The 18866-nt window shown below is 37.2% G+C and overlaps 2 protein-coding genes and 1 long non-coding RNA gene across 3 annotated transcripts; 2 read left to right on the plus strand and 1 right to left on the minus strand.

The window, feature by feature from the left end:
* The first annotated feature begins 2626 nt into the window (after positions 1-2626).
* Positions 2627-3430, plus strand: LOC107783077 (uncharacterized). The gene is made up of 2 exons (XM_016604049.1): positions 2627-2803; positions 2897-3430. The coding sequence occupies exons 1-2, from the start codon at positions 2627-2629 to the stop codon at positions 3428-3430; spliced, it is 711 nt and encodes a 236-aa protein (XP_016459535.1).
* Positions 3431-12010: 8580 nt separating this feature from the next.
* Positions 12011-18496, minus strand: LOC142182678 (uncharacterized). The gene is made up of 2 exons (XR_012711562.1): positions 18311-18496; positions 12011-12432 (listed from the first exon to the last, which is right to left on the minus strand). It is a non-coding gene; the product is annotated as an uncharacterized LOC142182678 (long non-coding RNA).
* Positions 12470-15830, plus strand: LOC107783078 (protein DETOXIFICATION 55-like). Its single transcript, XM_016604050.2, has 2 exons — positions 12470-13949; positions 14042-15830. Exons 1-2 carry the CDS (start codon positions 13908-13910, stop codon positions 15515-15517), a joined length of 1518 nt encoding a protein of 505 aa, XP_016459536.2. The 5' UTR covers positions 12470-13907; the 3' UTR covers positions 15518-15830.
* Positions 18497-18866: the final 370 nt, after the last annotated feature.

The following is an 18866-nucleotide window of genomic DNA, read 5'->3' on the forward strand; positions in this document are numbered from 1 at the left end:
AACCAAAAAAATATCGAACCGTACCGAATAAATTTATATGGAAAATTTATTTATATATTAAGGTTAAAAATAATAAAGCATTAAGTTTTTCCTTGGGTCTTGGAATTATGAAAATGATTACAAGTGAACAAGCCGTTACAATCAAATTCGTAATTACTACTGAGCCAGGATAGTATTTGTATGTGTAGAAAGTTCAGGGGTTAAAGTGTACAGATTAGAAGTTAGTACCTAACTTAACTAATGAGATGTTAGTTAGTGTCTGTATATAAGTAGTTAGCTGAGCTTTGTTTGTTAGCTAATTCAATTTTTCTCTCCAATCGTGAATAACAATGGAAATTTTATAGATTGTCTTCTCTCTCATTCTCTCATGCATGTCTGCTTTCCTTGAAATCTGATAATTACCAAGCGGACGATCTAATTCCGCTGTATCTTCCTCTTTCTGTCACTCTTACAGTTCTGATTTGTTCTCTCGACTTTCATTCTCGTCGGAGTTCGTCGTCCTAGAGCTAGGGTTCCTAATTCAGAGCAAAAATGGCTAATGATGGATTGAATGCTGAGAATGTGCAAGGACACGCTCATCCTGTTGAGATTGTGCAAGGACACACTCATCCCGTTGAGGCTGTGCTAGGACACACTCATCCTTTGTATTTATGACCATCAGACACGCCGGGAGAGCATCTGATTGAATTCAAGCTGATAGGGACAAAGAACTACAATTTGTGGTCTAGATCTATGAGAATTGGACTGTTTACGAATAACAAAATTGGATTTATTGATGGAACCTGTAAGAAGGAAAATTTTGAGCAAAATTTGCACGATCAGTGGGAGAGATGCAATAAATTTGTGCTATCATGGATAATGAATGTTGTCACCAACGAGCTCTATAGTACTGTGGTCTATGGGTCCTCTGCGTGTAATGTGTGGAGAGATCTGAAGGAAAGGTTTGATAAGAAGAACATCTCTAGAATCTACAATTTGTCGCAAGAAATTATAGCCCTTAAGCAAGGTTTGGCACCAGTCTCTGTTTACTATTCTAAACTGAAGGACCTATGGGATGAATATGATGCTATGACACCTACTCCTTCATGTCCATGTCCTGAGTCAAGGATATTTGTGGAACATATTTAGCAACAACGTCTAGTGCAGTTTCTAAGTGGTCTCAATGAATCATTTGCTCAGGCGAAAGGTCAGATTATGTTGATGATTCCAACTCCAAACATCAATGAAGCCTATGCAATGGCTGTGCAGGATGAGAGTCAACGAGCTAAGGCAGCTAGCATCAGTAACTTGGAAATAGGAGCTCAAGCAATGACTTATAACACAAGTCATGTAGCTAACCCAATGGCTTCCAATGCAGGTTATGGAGCTAATGTTGTGGGCTATAACACAGGGCAAACATACACTGGAGGCTACAAGCAGAAGAATCAGTTGTATTGTGATTATTGCAAGTACAAGGGACACACTAGGGATGTCTGTTACAAATTGGTAGGATATCCTGCAGATTTCAAACCAAAGAGGAAGAACTTTGGAAGGAATGCAACTGCAGCACATGTGCAGATGGACAAATGTACATCAGCCCCAAATGAACAGATAGAAAGGTCAAAAACTGAACCTGCGGGACATTTCTTTACAGAGGAGCAATATCTTCAGTTGCTAAGAATGCTCAACCAGGTCAACACCAACACTTCAACTGATACAGCTGCCCATGCCAAGGTCACAGGTATACCACTGTCACTTCTGAGTATGATAAAAAAAGGTGGATTATAGACTCGGGAGCTACGAATCACATGGTGTCTAGCCTATATCTGTATATTGATTATATGGAACTGTCTGAGAGTAATTCAAGAAAGGTGCAATTAGGTATAATTTGTTATCAGTATCTAAACTGACCAGGGATTTAGGCTTATTTCTTGCCTTCTTTCCTGCCTGTTGTATATTCCAGCACATTTGCAATGACAAGGTGAAAGGGATTGGTAGAATGGAGCATGGATTGTATGTGCTGGATCAGAATGTCAAAGTTAACACACATGGAGGATTGCCTGTTGGTCTCATTTCTTCTATGTTGCCTATTAATAGAATAAATGCTGCCTATAGAGACTATGAAAAGAATGCATATGTTTGGAAACACAAAACTTGTGACTGTAATGATCCATGTTCTGTATGCCCTTTGGCTAAACAAACCCGTTTACCTTTCCCAGATAGCATTACAAAGAGTTATGCATTGGGTGATCTTATACATGCAGATATGTGGGGACCTTTTAGAGTGCCTACTTATGATGGCAAACAGTATTTCTTGACTCTTCTAGATGATTTCAGTAGATTCACATGGGTGTGCCTCTTGAATTCTAAGGATGAATCAATTGTGGTGTTGAAATTCTTCATTGCTTTAATTAGAACAAAATTTTCTTCCAATGTCAAAGTCCTCAGAACAGATAATGGAGGAGAATTTTTCAACAACTAGCTCAAGGAGTTACTTTGTGCAGAGGGGATTACTCATCAAAGTACATGTCCATATACCCCTCAACATAATGGGGTAGTGGAAAGAAGACATAGATACATATTAGACACTGCCATATCCTTAAGGTTCCAAGCTAATTTACCCTTAAGGTTTTGGGGAGAGTGTATTATGACTGCAGTATATCTGATAAATAGAATTCCCTCTAGAATATTAGGTGGAAAATGTCCATTTGAGCTGGTATTCAACAAAGCCCCATCACTGGATCATCTTAGAGTATTTGGATGCCTTTGCTATGCCGCAAATTTGAAGAAAAGGGACAAGTTTTCTGCCAGGGCTATTCCTGCAGTATTCTTGGGTTATTCCTTAACTTAGAAAGGTTATAAACTGTTTGATCTAACTAATCGAATAGTTTTTGTCAGTGGGGATGTTGTTTTCCAGGAAGATAGTTTCCCATTTATGCAGCAGCCAGGTGAATGCAATTCAAGTTCAACTATTCCATCCACAGATCAAGATCACAATACACATATTACTGGCCCTGATGCTCTATCTCCAACAACCATTTTTCCAATTGATGAACCTTCAGTTGATGTAATGCCCACATATCCACCACCTCCAGATATACAAGAGGACATGTCACTCAATAGTCCCATTGATGTTGCTTCCCCTACATCCCATAGTATGGATTCTCATAAATCATCTACTGTTGATTCTATTCTACACTCACCAGCACCATTACCTCAACATAAAGGCAATTTTGAACCTCGCAGAAGCTCTCGAACTTCTAGACCTCCTATCTGGATGCAGGATTATGTAGGTAACCAAAAGAATGCCTACCCTATTTCCAACTCTGTCAGCTATCTCCATTTGAAGCCTCACTACTCCAAATGTTTGGCTACTTACTCTTTTGAGACAGAAACAAAAACTTTTGCTGAAGCTGCTAAGGATCCTAAGTGGGTTGATGCCATGCAATAAGAAATCCAAGCCTTGGAAGATAATCAAACTTGGAGCTTGGTGCCATTGCCACCTGGAAAGCAACCTATAGGGTGCAAGTGGGTGTTCAAAATTAAGTATCATGCTTCAGGAGAGATCGAGAGATTCAAAGCTCGACTGGTAGCAAAGGGCTACACATAGAAGGACGGCCTTGACTACACTGACACTTTCTCACCTGTTGCTAAAATGGTGACAGTAAGATCAGTTGTGGCACTAGCAGCTTCCTCTGGTTGGCCCCTCTATCAGATGGATGTTCATAATGCTTTTTTGCAAGGTGACTTAGTTGAAGAAGTTTATATACTTGTCCCTCCTGGTTTCTCTAAGGGTATTGACAAGCAGGGGGAGTACCTTGTATGCAGGCTGCATAAGTCCTTGTATGGGCTTAAACATGCATCTCGTCAATGGAATATCAAGCTATCTGAGGCACTACAAACCATGGGGTTCTCTCAAAGCCACTATGATCACTCTCTATTTACTAAGAAAACTGACACGTCTCTTGTTCTAGTGCTCATTTATGTGGATGATTTGATAGTCACTGGGAACAGCATTACAGAAATTGCCAGGACAAGGGCCAAGCTGCATCAGTGTTTTAGAACGAAGGATCTTGGAGAATTGAAATTTTTTCTTGGGATTGAGTTTGCTCGATCCGAAAAGGGCATATACATGAGCCAACGTAAATATGCATTAGAGCTAATTTCAGAACTTGGATTAGCTGGAACCAAACCCTCTAGCACACCATTAGAAGTAAATCAGAAGTTGACCTCTGTTGATTTTGACAGGATAGCCTCTTCTTCTGATGACAGTGTTCAAGACCCTCTCTTGAAGGATGCTGGTGAATATCAAAGATTATTGGGAAGATTATTGTATTTGACAATGACTAGGCCGGATATATCATTTGCTGTACAAACATTAAGTCAGTACATGCATTCTCCCAAACAGTCTCATTTAGATGCAGCAAGGAGAGTTGTCAAATATGTGTATCAGGGCAGGGACTGTTATTACCATCATCAGGTGATGGGACACTAAAGGTATACTGTGATGCTGATTGGGGAGCATGCCTCCAAACGAGAAGATCAGTCACTGGTTACTGCGTATTCTTTGGCAATGCTTTGATTTCCTGGAAATCAAAGAAACATGACACAGTGGCAAGAAGTTCAGCTGAAGCTGAGTTTAGGAGCATGGCTTCCACTGCAGCAGAGATTGTGTGGCTCATTGGTCTGCTTGGTGAGTTGGATGTAAGGTTACAACTGCCTGTGGCTCTATTCTGTGATAGCAAGACAACAATCCAAATCGCAGCAAATCCTATCTTTCATGAACGTACGAAGCATATTGACATTGATTGCCATTTTATTAGAGAGAATATAAAGGCTGACATCATCAAGACTATACATGTGAATACTAAGGAACATATAACAGACATATTAACTAAGGGGATGGGAAGAACACAACACCAGTATTTGCTATGCAAGCTTGGAGTGAAGAACCTTTTTCTACCCTCCAGCTTGAGGGGGAGTATTGAGCCAGGATAGTATTTGTATGTGTAGAAAGTTCAGGGGTTAAAGTGTACAGATTAGAAGTTAGTACCTAACTTAACTAATGAGATGTTAGTTAGTGTCTGTATATAAGTAGTTAGCTGAGCTTTGTTTGTTAGCTAATTCAATTTTTCTCTCCAATCGTGAATAACAATGGAAATTTTATAGATTGTCTTCTCTCTCATTCTCTCATGCATGTCTGCTTTCCTTGAAATCTGATAATTACCAATCCTATTAAGCTACTCCTACTAAAACTAAATTATTTCTAGCATATTCACTAGCAAGACACAAATTTTTCTAGCGATTATGAGCAGCAAACTACAATGTATTGAATATATTTCCTTTCGTATGATTTAGATTTATCTTTTTGAATATTTAATCTTTTATAGACTTTATTCTGAGTCCTAACTTAGTTAATATCTTTCTACACGTATGATTTATCTTTTCTTGTCTTTGCTTAGTTTCTTTTATGTTGTTATAGAGTAGTTGATGGATTTATACTCTAGCCATCTTTCATGTTTTCTTAATTTATCACCATTTAAATAGTAAAACTGTCTAGAGAGTTTTGCTAAGTCTTATAAAAGTGTGCACGTTATTGCATTCTACTTTTAGTAGTGACTTTTACATGACTTTTAAAAAAATACCAAAAATTAACCGAATTGTACCGATATCGAAAATAAACCGACATGATTGAGACGGTTTTGAAAAGTCTAATTTTGGTTATACATAATAGAATAACCAAAAAATTGGTATGATATAAATTTTATAAAATAACCGGCCAAATCAAACCATTGACACCCCTAGCACTAACCGTGCCTAGGTGGACATGTCGCAACAATATCTGTGCTTATGCGGGTTTAAAACCGTAATGTGAGCAAATTCATACAGGCGGAATTAATTTTTACAATAGATACACATTGTAAAATTTCCCAAAGAAAAGAAAAAGAACTTCCCGTCATACACCCTACAAGGCTGAAGCAAGGCTCAAGAGGCCCAAGAATTGGATATGGTAATTGGGCAAATATCACTGACTGAGTCTATCACTGACAGGCCCAATTTAAAAATAAAAATGGATCTTTATATAAATAGCCGGTTAGATTTACTGTTTACTTTTCTTAGCCGATATATATATATATATATGAATGAATTATACATTAATTATATGCATATTACATATGAATTATACTTAAAATTTACCCCACCGACTATTTTTAATTTAAACGATTGGGTGGACGACAATATTTAGGTTAATTCAGAACACAAGTTAAAGGTCATGCTCCCAAGTCCACTAGTGGACTGTGGAAAAAAAGGGATTTGTCACAGTCAGTTCCTCCTTTCTTTGATTTATACCTGACGACCAATATGCTGCTCTTCAAAATGATTTCCATCTATGACTCTATGAGATATGATAAGCACGATCAAAAATTAGGTACTCACAATTCCAAATGTTATAGTATAATCCAGGTATATGAATCGTATCATTTGCTCCCTTAACACGATAACACCAAACTTTTTTGTATCGTGTGCAGGCAAAAAGTATAACTATCATACTCTTCCAAATGTTCTCGTATAATTTTGGTATATAAATCGAGCATCAACAAGATTGTTACATCTCAATGTGTGCTTAAAATTACACTTGTATAAATCGGATGGTGGTTCAAAATACTTTTTTTTCAATAGTTTTTGTTACACTAACGTGTATATTTCTTAAAGGGGAAAAGGGAAGAATAAATGAAAAAGAAAAATAGACGTGGAGAAGAAAGGAGCAAGATCCTAACTTGCTGGAGAATTATAGCATGCGCAAAGATGGAATTTTGTAACGTGGAGCATGAAACTTGACTGTTAACTAACTCACATGTTTTCGACCTCACATTTAGGTATTATTCTGTACATATTACACTAACAAGAACTAGAAGAAGAAGAATTTTTTTAATATAGTGTTGTTTCTATTTTGAACTAAGATTTCTGGTTCCTTTACTTTTTGGATGAAAACTAAATACCCCATTTTAAGTAAAAAGTAGTACTAACAGCTAAGCCTTCTTTGCTCAAGTTTATCCAACTCATGTTACAAGTGAAAAATGTGTGCCTATTTCCCATGGAAATAAATATTCTCAATGGTAAGGTGGTGGCAAATTAGGCCAATGTCATGTCACACTCCCTCTTTTTTCACATGATGATTCTGCCACCATGTTCTTCTTAATTTGGCTCTCCATTTGTTGATCTTCATTCGTCTTCTAACATTTTTTTGGTTCCTCGTCTGGTATTCGTTATCTGAAGTGCCCCCGACTAATCCTGATTTATGTCAGAAAGACCCACTTTGAAGGGTGAATTGTTCCTTACCGAAAATAAAATTCATACCCAGAACTTAAACGCGAACCTTTGGTTAAGGATCGAGAGGTACTTAATTACCACTCTACTACAACTTTTGGTGATCACCCTCTAACATCCACACCCTCCCATGCCAGGACCAACACCTTAATTCTCATATTAGATGGCCCCTTCTCTTCTGTCAAAGCACTATTGCACCAATAAGGTCAATCAATTTTTGCCTAACATTTGAAGCAAATGGCATTGAAATAACATGCATAACCCACTTGAAAACATGCACAATATTATGGTTCAAGAAAAAATAAGGAAAACAGAATAATTATCTATTTTTCTTACTTCGTTCATCCACAAACAGGAGCACATCTCTTTTCTTGTGTTATTTGATACGATTTAGATTTCGGTTAAGTGGCTATCTTTTTTTGTTTTTGTTTGATAATTTACTCCAGAACAAATGAAAAGTCTGATTCCTTTCATATCTTTCATAGAGAAGGCAAGTGATAGTGTTGGCAGAGTTTTCTTATACGCTCTTCTTCTCCCAACTGAAACAATATCGGTTCCATCTCCAAACACTGTTCTACCTTTCTCACGTGGACTACTTATAATTAATTAAGGAACATTTTGATAATTAAATCACATACACGACGCATTTCACATAATAACTTCAAAACTCCCCTTCCCATATGGACAAGCGCATTCAAAGACGAATGTAGATGGTAATATTTACATGGTTACCTTGATCCCTGTATGTTTGCGAGATTAGATGCTCTTTAAGTGTAAGAATTTGTTTGTTAATGGTAATATTTACATGATTACCAAAAAAAAAAAAGACGAATTTAGAATTTAACCTACGGGGATTCAACTTTTAAAATATTTAGCATGAACTTATTATTTTTAAAAATTATTGGTTCAGTTGCAGTATTTTAGTGATTTTTCGCATTACAATCTACATTTATGTTCCATTTGAAAATACTGAACTTGTATGAACCCACAACATGTCGATAAAGTAGAATCCCATTACATTTAACTCTTTCCACATGTGGAGTCAATATAGTTTAAGAAATCAATCATACACGTTGAAGGCATAATTAATTAATAAAAAGTGTGTTCTCTAACCGCTTAAACTTTTAGATAAGATAGTCACACATTTTAACATGGTATCAAAGCAGACACAGGTTCTGGGGTCGAGTCTCACCACCACCCAACATAAAAAAAATAAAAAAAATTACGTGTTTGGCTCATCAAAATAAATCAAGCCCGCACATGAGGAGACATGTTGAAGACATAATTAAGTAAATAAAAGTATATTTTCTTTAATAACTTAAGCTTTTAGATGAGATTATCACACACTTTAATAATACACTGCATATGCAATAGCGGTTATTCAACCGAGCTGACCGGTGTGATTGAAGCTCCATGCTTTCAATATTCCTATTATTTCCTAATCAAATCAGATAGGAAATTCCTCCTAACTCATTTTCATTTTTAAGGCAGCGCAATGTTATCTTATTGCAACATGAGAAATAAAGAATGAGTCTAAAAGTGAATCATGGTTACATTACATCGACGTACCTTCGAGTCTCCAAAAACATTTTAGTCAAGTGCACATGCATTTCTATGGATGCAAAACGGAAGGATAAAGTACACACATTTTTTTAGACTAATGTCAAATCGATTAGAAGTAGATCTAAATTCTACAAAGTGCTAAGGATATTTTTCTCTTTTTATGTGAATTATTTAAGAACTTAAAATAATAATAATAATAATAAAACCAAGCTATAAAATGAGTGCCAGGTGGAAGGTAATGATACCACTGCCTTTGGCGACTTTACTTAACTTGCACTCGAACTACAACTTTTTTTTTTTTTTTCTTTCTAATAGAAAGGTTCTAGGTGGACTATTTGTAAGCAATAGAGAAAAATAGAAGAAATATTTCGAATGGCCTTATAGCCTGTTTGGCCAAGCTTTTTTTCTTGGCTAAAAGTGATTTTTTTGTCAAAAGTTTATTTTTTTTTCAAAGTTAAGGTGTTTGGCCAAGCTTTTTGAAGGAAAAAAAAGTGTTTTTGAATAGAAGCAGAGAAGCAGAAAAAAGTAGCTTATCCCCGGAAGAACTTTTTTGAAAAGCAATTTTAAAAAAAATACACTTAGAAACACTTTTTAAAAGTTTGGCCATGCACTAATTGCTTGGCCAAATACCCCTTTGCCACCTTTTGGATTTCGTAATCTTAAAAGATTCCACATTCTTGGAAATTTTTTGGGCGTAAAGATCCAGTTGTCCCTATGTTAAACTCTTATATATTATTGAAAGGCGAAATGGCTTCCTGGCCACTTAAACTTGTCGGGTTTTTTAAAGCTGATACACAAATTTTGGGTTTTCCCATTTGAACACTCGAACTCATGATTCCCTTAACTAATAAACACATCTGACCCTTGAGCCTATGCGCGTGTATTACACATACACAGACGTGTCCATCCAGTCAGCAATTGACCAATCCAAAAATTGTCACCTATATTTATATTTTAAAAATAAAAATAAATACAATAAAAAAGAAAACACTTAAACCCTTCCAGCTTCCTCTTCCCCTTCCCCGTTCTTTCCCATCTCGCCCCCTCCCCACACCTGCAACTCTTTCTTCTACTTCCATATCAATACTCCCTTCCTAGGTTCTTCTTCGTCTTCTCCTCTCTCTATTTTTTCCTAGCTAGGTAGATTGCCGGAGAAATTTTCCGATCAACACTGTCGCAGAATTTGTTTTCTTTAAAGTTGTGACAATTAATTTGTTGTAATGGCCAATTGGCGTGACCTCCTCAGCAGCAGGAGTCGATTGGCATTGCTCTTGGGCGATTTGGACCACTGGAATGCCATCTCCGACCAACTGGAGCCGCCGGAGAGTTGCAGCGAAATGAACAAGGCGAATGCCATCTCCGACCCAAAATTGAAGAATGCCATCTCCGACCCAGAATTGAATAAGGCGAAATGATTATTTTGAGTTACTGGTACTTAATTAGCAACAACTCACGAAAAAACAAGGCGAAATGATTATTTTGAGTTAGCAGTGAGCCCGCAAAGACCGCTGAGAAATTGCTATTGGCGGCTACACACAGTCGACATCTTATTGAACAGTTCAAAACTGTGGTGGATGTGATGGTTGGTACAATTAAAGGTTTGCAGGTTAAATTGGAAGAAAACAATAATACTTGTGTGAAAGCCCTGGAAGAAAAGGAGATTCACCAAGAGAGGATCTCCCAACTGGAGACTGATCTAGAAGCGTCAAATGATCTTTGCAATGGGATGAAGCTTAAGTTAGAGGATTATCAGGCAAAAGAGGATAATATCAGGGAGAAAGAAGCTGAAGTTTTGTCTCTTCTTCTAAAAATGGAGGAATGGGGTATTTTAGAAGGAATGAATAAGAACACAATTAAACATAACCCATTTTGTACTGTTGGGCGTTGGGAAGGGGGTTTTCACGCTCCAGTGCGTCGTGTTCCTCACGCGGGCTACTGATTAAGACCGACTAACGCCACATAGGCATGATCAATGGTCAAATGTGTTTATTAGTTACGGAAAAAACGAGTTCGAGTGTTCAAATGGGAAAATCCAAAGTTTGTGTATCGGCTTTAAAAAACCCGACAAGTTTAAGTGGCCAGGAAGCCATTTCGCCTTATTGAAAAGCAACTTGATTCTACACCAAAAATACTGATTTTTAGGCCTCTGTTTATGTAATATCAAGGATAAAATGTGATTGGAATATCAAGTGGCAAATTTCAGGATAATATCAAGTGGCAAATTTTTTAAAGCTTTGACGATAACAATATCCTTTTCAATTTTCATGATGTGAAGAGACGAAATAATGGGGGCAATCTTAGTAATGGGAGATTCTTTCCACTAACAGATTCTCCTATTTTAAAGATGTTTGCTGTAAATAACAATTATACTTGCGGTTTGAAACGCTAATGAGAGAAAGTTTTGACTAATTAGCCTGGAAATTAGTGCTATATCTAGTAAGAAAAATCATGCTCAATGGGCCATAGGGGAGGATTATTACACAAAGATCCACAAAATCTCTTTTGGCTGTTAATTTTGACTTTAATTATGTACAGTTTATTCACAAACTATAGGTTATAATTTGTTTATTATGATTAGATAACATAATCAAGTTCTGTTTTCGGTTGTCAAAAAGGGCGGAAAAAAGAAGACAACCAAAGAATCTGTGGGGCAAGGAACAAAGGCATTGGTCAAATGTCAAAACGTTTGCATAAGTTGTAGAGTTAGTTGCTTAAACTTTCAGACAAAAGCAACATAAGACCCATTTGGTGGTTAGTGCAGAACATCAATCCTCCTATCAAAACGTTATGGTTTTTTCAACTTCTCAGACAAATGAAATTGATGGAAATCCTCCTATCAAAACATTGTTGGTTGTTTGACTTCTTATGATACAATGCTTGAAACTTTGGGACCAAAATGTGCAGGCATTTAGCAGCATAAAAGCAGGAGAAGTCACCGTATAAGACAGTACTGGTTTCTCTCAACAACCATACCGTACTAGCTGTTGGAAATGATATTTTGGTGCTAAATGAATATTCTCTTCTTATCTTTAACGAAATGGGGAGAGAGAGAAATAAATGGTGCTTGAAATGCAATTTGTTGTCGCTATTAAGAAGAAGGTGCAATGATTATTGATAAATAGTCATATGCCAGAGGAGGTGCAACCAAACTGCACATGCATGGTTTCATCACAATCTGACAACATTACTTTCAATTCAAATGACTTAATTACCTTTAATCAATATTACCACACAGACGTGGTGATAATAAAAGGAGGTTTCTCCTAGAATACCTTTTTTCCTGAAAAAGAATTTCTCCTACAATACCTTAGTGATCTGAGGACAATAACACTGTAAAGAAAACTTTAGGTCGCTGGTGAAAGAGCGTCTATCAAATCCAGAGAGAGAGATTTATGGACAATACCTTTTTCCTAATGCTATTTTGTGAAAACCAGATGGCGAGCTTTGATCTGGAAGATAGAAAACATGCAAATTGTTCTTTTTCCTCAATTCAAATGCATGTTCCTTAGTAACTGCTGAGGTTTGAACATTGAGCATAAGGTGAAATGTCCCTCGTGTAACCTGTTGTACAGGTGCAAAATTTAGTGAATTGAAGACATAAGACAGGTACAAAAACAAAAGCAAGAATGCACAGTAAACCATGGAGCTCCACGTCCTCTGGTGCACAAAAGCATGTACCCCCTACTAAAGACACAATGAAGTAGAGGAAAACAACCTTACACAACTAGAGTCCAAAAATAACTAACTAAGCAAAGGGGAGGCAGGTTGTTACACTTCATTATACGCAGGAGCTATGGAAACCAAAGTGGGCGGGGAAACTAAGGCATGTTCAAATTAGGATAAGAAATTGAAAGTAGACAGTTGTATTAACTTTTCAGGACAAGAGGTGTGCTACTATTTAAAATGGTGTTTGGCCTTGAAATCTTTTGGATACACTAGAATACACTTTGATGTAAACATCATTGGAAGGTTTTTGCTTAGCCTAAAAACACCAACTATCATGTGAGAAGAGCTCAATCCTGGGTCCACCACTACTAAATAGCTTTAGATTCCATCATTAGCATGAGAAAAGGCATTACCTAATTTTAATTATCAAAGGAACAATAAATGTTAGGCCACTTCGTACTCCATTGTACTAAAGGTTGCAATTCACAATAATTGTGGAAAGAAAATCAGAATACTAGGAGTATATCACATTAACTTCAGATTTGCTTTTCATAAGACATACTATACAAATAGAAAAATAATCATATTTATGCTTTACATATGGAGTATCCCTATCATTTGACTCGGATTGAGTCCTAAGTGGTTTAGAGACGCTAATTTGAATGTCTCTTTAGTGGCTTCCGCCCAAAAGTAATAATGAAAATGCACAACATGAATGCATATGATGAAGGCCCTATAGTTTAAGCCCCTTGACCAGTTCAACATACAATGCGAAAGTCAAAATACCTGAAATACAAAGGTGAAAGAATAACAAGAAAGAACCTGTAATTAACAAAAGATACTTGAGCCATATTTATAGTTCAATGTCAAAACATCTTCAGGCCAGAATATATCAGTAATATAACATTTAAGCATAGTTCTTTAAGAGGGGAAGTGGATATTACATTTGTTGTGAAATGGATATGTTCTTATATTTTTGGAAAGAGGATATCTGTAGTCACGATAGTTGGCACAGGGGAACACTCCTTATATCTCAATGTAAATGACATTCACAGTGCTTCTTACATAGTTACTCCAGTTGTAAGCTTTCAACAACCAGTAACTCACAAATACCTCCAGCCCCTATAAATATCCTTGCTTCTGGAAACTCAAGTTAGTGTCTCTCAGTATCTCCTTCCTTCTCTCTCTCTCTATCTATCTATCTATTGCTCCCTCTCTCTATATATAGTGCATAAGTACACGTGAGTGGTTGTATTTGTGCATGGATACAGAACTGCATGCAGAAAGAGGATTTATACACAGTTAAGCTCTCTCTATAACACTCCAAAACAAGAAAACAAGAGGAAAGAGGCAGAAGCAAAATAAAGAAGATGGAAGCAGAACAGACCGAAAAGCACCCGTCATCACCAGAGGTACAAACTACAGAATATTTTAGAACCTTTGAATAGACAAAGAAAAATGCGTATGAATCACCATAACAATTTTTTTTCCCCACAATTTATAGGTCATGGAGGAATTGAAGAAAATAATGGATAGAGGCTTTCCTATACTTGCTATGGGCTTGGCGACTTATTTGAAAAACATGATTTTAGTTGTGTGCATGGGAAGGCTCGGAAGCTTAGAGCTGGCAGGTGGTGCACTGGCCATTGGCTTCACCAATATTACTGGTTACTCCGTATTGTCTGGCCTAGCCTTGGGGATGGAACCACTTTGTAGCCAGGCTTTTGGATCAAGAAACTTAACCATAGTGTCTCTTGCCCTCCAAAGGACAATCTTTATGTTATTCACTGCATCTATACCTATTGCCTTCTTATGGTTTAATTTTGAGCCTCTCATGCTAAAGCTACGCCAAGACACACAAATAATACACGTAGCAAGTGTATTTTGCAGATTTGCTGTCCCAGATCTTATTGCTAACAGCCTTCTTCACCCTTTACGCATCTACTTACGGTGTAAAGGGACAACATGGCCTCTATTGTGGTGTACTTCACTTGGAACACTATTGCATTTCCCTATCACAGTTTACCTGACCTTTACTAGAGGTCTTGGGATCCAAGGAATTGCAATTTCAACCTTTGCCTCCAACTTTATCACCTTATTCTTCATTTTAGGCTACATATCCTTTACTTGTCTTAATCAAAAGACGATATTCTTTACTTACGACCAAAACAGATCTCTGTCCAAACCCCTAGCAGAAAATCTAAAACCTCTTCCTTCCATTTCTGTGGGAGAGCAATGGATAATGCTTCTTCAACTTGCTATACCTAGTTGTTTAGCAGTTTGCTTAGAGTGGTGGTGGTATGAGTTCATGACAGTTCTAGCCGGATACCTTGACAGACCTGAAGTTCCACTTGCCGCATCTGCTATTGTAATACAAACCACATCTCTCATGTACACATTGCCTTCAGCCCTAAGTGCTTCAGTCTCAAGCAGGGTAGGAAACGAACTTGGAGCAGGACGGCCAGCTAAGGCCCGCTTGGCAACAGGGATAGCCATAGGACTAGCTTTTTTGACTTCAACATTTGGATTCTTACTGACCACCTTAGGGCGAGAAGCATGGGGAAAAGTTTTTACAAAAGATAGAGAAGTGCTGGAGCTAACAGGGACCGTTCTACCCATTATTGGACTTTGTGAACTAGCTAATTGTCCACAAACTACATGTTGCGGGGTGCTTCGGGGAAGTGCTAGGCCTGGTGTTGGTGCAGGTATTAACTTTTACTCGTTCTATCTGATGGGAACACCTGTGGCCATTATTTTGGCCTTTGTTTGGAAGCTAGGATTTTTGGGTCTTTGTTATGGGCTTCTAGCGGCTCAAGTGGCATGTGTAATCTCAATGTTAATAGTTACTTATGGTACTGACTGGGAAGGAGCATCCTTGAAGGCAAAAGAACTAGTGGGAACAAGTAATGAACTTCCATACGAAGATCAACTGGTAAAATTTGAGGAGGGCAATGGATTTCTCAAAGGATTTAGCTTTTGAAGAGGGAAGATGCCTAAGGACGCAATGAATGCAAAGGAAAAGGAACGAGATGGCACAGAAAGGAAGAAAACAAAAATGTTACATTCTCTCAGTATTTCGAGTCATAGAATATGCAACATGTGTCAATTGTTCTTCCTGGTGTCTATTGGACTGTGTCGTTAAAGAAACTATCTTCATTAGTCCAACAATGTTGTTGATGGATTATAGAAGTACAGGCCAGCAGAAGTATGTTATATAGCTTAAATGTGTAAATATAAGAGGCTTTTGGTTTGCATTTTCTAGATATCAATATACTTTATCTTAGTAGCTATGACATGAACATGTGCATGAGCTTCAAGTTGCTTTTTTATAGTACTCAGCATGTAATAGTTCTTTGATTAACCACCAGAACATGCTTCACATTTAGTTCACCTCTCTCCCTTCCCCTCTTAAATGGTGAAGATAGAACAGGAGGCATTGTATCTCTCCATTTGTGGGGCATAAGCCCTACGAGAAGAAACATAACCCCTATGAAGTTCAATTTTGGATAGTAATCTATTATTTGACTATTTTAAAGATACTTTAGGAAAAATATTCATTGGTAGGGCAATATTCTTGTAAATTGAAATTTTTTGAAAAAACTATTCTTTTCTTGGAGAAATCAATTACGGCAATGGTAAATTTTCAACCTTAAGAAATAAAGGTTTACTACAGTACATATTTAGATCATAACATTGATTTTGTCATTTTAACCTTTATTCTGTATCTAACTCTCAATTGAACATTTGGTGTAACTTGCAAATCTCTATAATAAGAAATTAACTCAAGTTAACCTTTATTTTCCTTAGGTAATAAAATTGACATACAAAAGCAGCACTTAATTGAGGGATACAAACATGCAGGGAACGGAATGGGCGACCAGCGGGAGTAAAGCTTTGGGAAACCATTGCCCAATGAGAGGCCACTGCCTTTTAACATGCTGGTAAATATATGATATTTTATAAGCATGACTAGGCATGAGAAATCAAAATTTAAAGAGACAAAGAGGAAGAAATGAAAAAAAGACACTAGGAATTATACAAGAGAAATAAACTAAATTTCAAAGACTCTCATTCACTCCTTCCACAATGTTCCCATACAAACACCAAGATCGTGCTCTGTCGCACCCTATACACCACCACATGGCTTCTGAGATTCGGTGTCTCGACACATTGGGAGGCAAACTATGCACAGTGGGAATGTAACTGACTTAGGAGCAAGGCATAACAATTGTTGTGTTAACTAGCAAGTCACCACACCAACTGTAGTCTCTAACTCGAGGCATTACAAGGATACCCTAGAGTTATGCATTGTAAGGGACAAAATATCATGTATACAATGGGAGCTACGTCTCGAATCCTATGACTCCCATCTAAGTTCATGCAATATTCGGTGGGTTTTCACCCTTTATCATACCAAACTGGAGGGGAACATTACTAATAGCGAAGCATACACACCGTTGGGGATAAATCCTAAAAGGCACTGCTAATGACCCAAGTTTGCATTGAACCGATATAAATTCAATCTTATCTGTCAATAGCCAACGAATAAGTTTGTCACCCTAGCAAGAACCAACAAGAACCATCTGCACTATAATACAATATTAAACAAGAGAGTTCAACCTCAACTTTTCCCTTCACTCCTGAGAAAAAAGACAATAGTTCCTACTCATCATGGCCAGAATTCCTCACCTTTTCCTAGTATTGTCACCTATTCTCTACTTGTTGACATATTGATAAAGGCTTATCATTCTTAATAATACTTCCACATAAAGCAATAGTGATAAAAAAAAATTGTGTCATTTAATTTCAGTTGACGCTCTTCTTCTGACGAGATTTTTATATGGAATGATACTGCATCCACTATTTATTTGTATAGCTCGGGTCGAATGTAGTGGATGTGCCCGTACCGCTGCTTTCTATACAAATCTATCCTTGCTCCCTCTGCTCTCCCCTCCCTTTCCGTAGAGATGATCAATCAAAAGTCCTTCCCTTTCTGTTTTGGATCCCTCTCCCTCAGCTCTTTCCCCTTTTTCTTTTCTCTCTGTAGAGTTAAGACAACTCACGGTACATTATCAACTTCTCAAAAGCAAACAACCTTAAGTGCCTCAATATTTTCAAAAGAAAAGACCTTTCTCGACAATCTTAACAACCAGAGATATTTCGATAATTCTTTCAAATTTTAATTCCTCTCCCTTCATTCACTCGTAAATTATTGGTGTAATACTCACCATTCAGATAGTGACTGGCGCTTTTTTGCTATGCATTATGCACTTGATGTTCATATAACTTTCGGCATAGAACATGTAACCAGAGATTCATAAAAGTCTCATATTTATGATCCAACCATCAAAACTCAAAAAGGAAACTGAAGAGCTGATTAATGTGGCTTATAAAAATTCAGAACCTACATTTGGAAAAAGAAAATAGTAGCAGAAAATTCCAACAGATGCAAAAAAACTAGGTGACTTTTCTTCCCAGATGTCTAAGATTTTGTTTGGCAAAGTTACCCGGTAAGTGTGCTGCGCTCGCACACACACACACAGAGTTGCTCATTGAACGCTACAATTTATTTCACGCAATAACTATGAGTCCATGGCAAATCTAAATTTGCTAATGGAGAAGAAATAAAATTTGTAGAAATTTGGAAAATAACATATACCACTAGTTTGGATTAACTGCAATTTCAACTGCCAATTGATAACGTGCAAAGATTTCAATTCTCGTGACAAATACGTAAAACAAAATAGAATGTGAAGAGAAAAAGCGATCTTACCGGAGATCAGAGAAGATACATAATCGGAGATTCCGCCGGAGGGATTGACGGCGAAACTGGAGATTCCATTTCCGACTACACGCTGTGACAAACACGTGATTTGACAGATCCTCAACGACTTCTCCGTAAACTATTTTTATTGGGCCTATTTGTAACGGGCTCTTTTAGATGGACTCCTTTTCGAGATTGTTGTAGAAAGGAAATTTTACCGTAAAAATTATGTGGGGTAGCCACTTTTTAAAGAGATATTTATTTTTTTATCCAGCATTTTCAATGTTTAGCAATAGTAGTCACTAGCCTATTAAAATTAATATGAAAAGATTGTGTTACCCTTTCTTCTATCTCTTTCGGGAGAAGAACTGTGCAACTAGACTCTTTCTCATCTGTTGGATTGACGGACGCATAAAAGTTCCTCCTCGAATCATCAAGGGTTAAGCTCCTTTTTGCAATGGAAAGACTTGACTGCAGCGATCTCATTTGTTTCTGCCATATTTCTTCTATCTCTTCACAGTTCACGATCTAAAAAGAAACAGAACTCAATTCTTGTATTTTTTCA

This window comes from Nicotiana tabacum, chromosome 7 (genome assembly GCF_000715075.1).
Source record: "Nicotiana tabacum cultivar K326 chromosome 7, ASM71507v2, whole genome shotgun sequence".
In the NCBI taxonomy this organism is placed as follows: domain Eukaryota; kingdom Viridiplantae; phylum Streptophyta; class Magnoliopsida; order Solanales; family Solanaceae; genus Nicotiana; species Nicotiana tabacum.

Bases quoted from the DNA above. Each gene is read 5' to 3' on its own strand.
- LOC107783078 (XM_016604050.2), top strand. From the start codon at position 13,908: ATGGAAGCAGAACAGACCGAAAAGCACCCGTCATCACCAGAG. The intron at 13,950-14,041 runs GTACAAACTACA...CACAATTTATAG, and splicing joins AGCACCCGTCATCACCAGAG to GTCATGGAGGAATTGAAGAA.
- LOC107783077 (XM_016604049.1), top strand. From the start codon at position 2,627: ATGACTGCAGTATATCTGATAAATAGAATTCCCTCTAGAATATTAGGT. The intron at 2,804-2,896 runs GTATTCTTGGGT...GTTGTTTTCCAG, and splicing joins CTGCCAGGGCTATTCCTGCA to GAAGATAGTTTCCCATTTAT.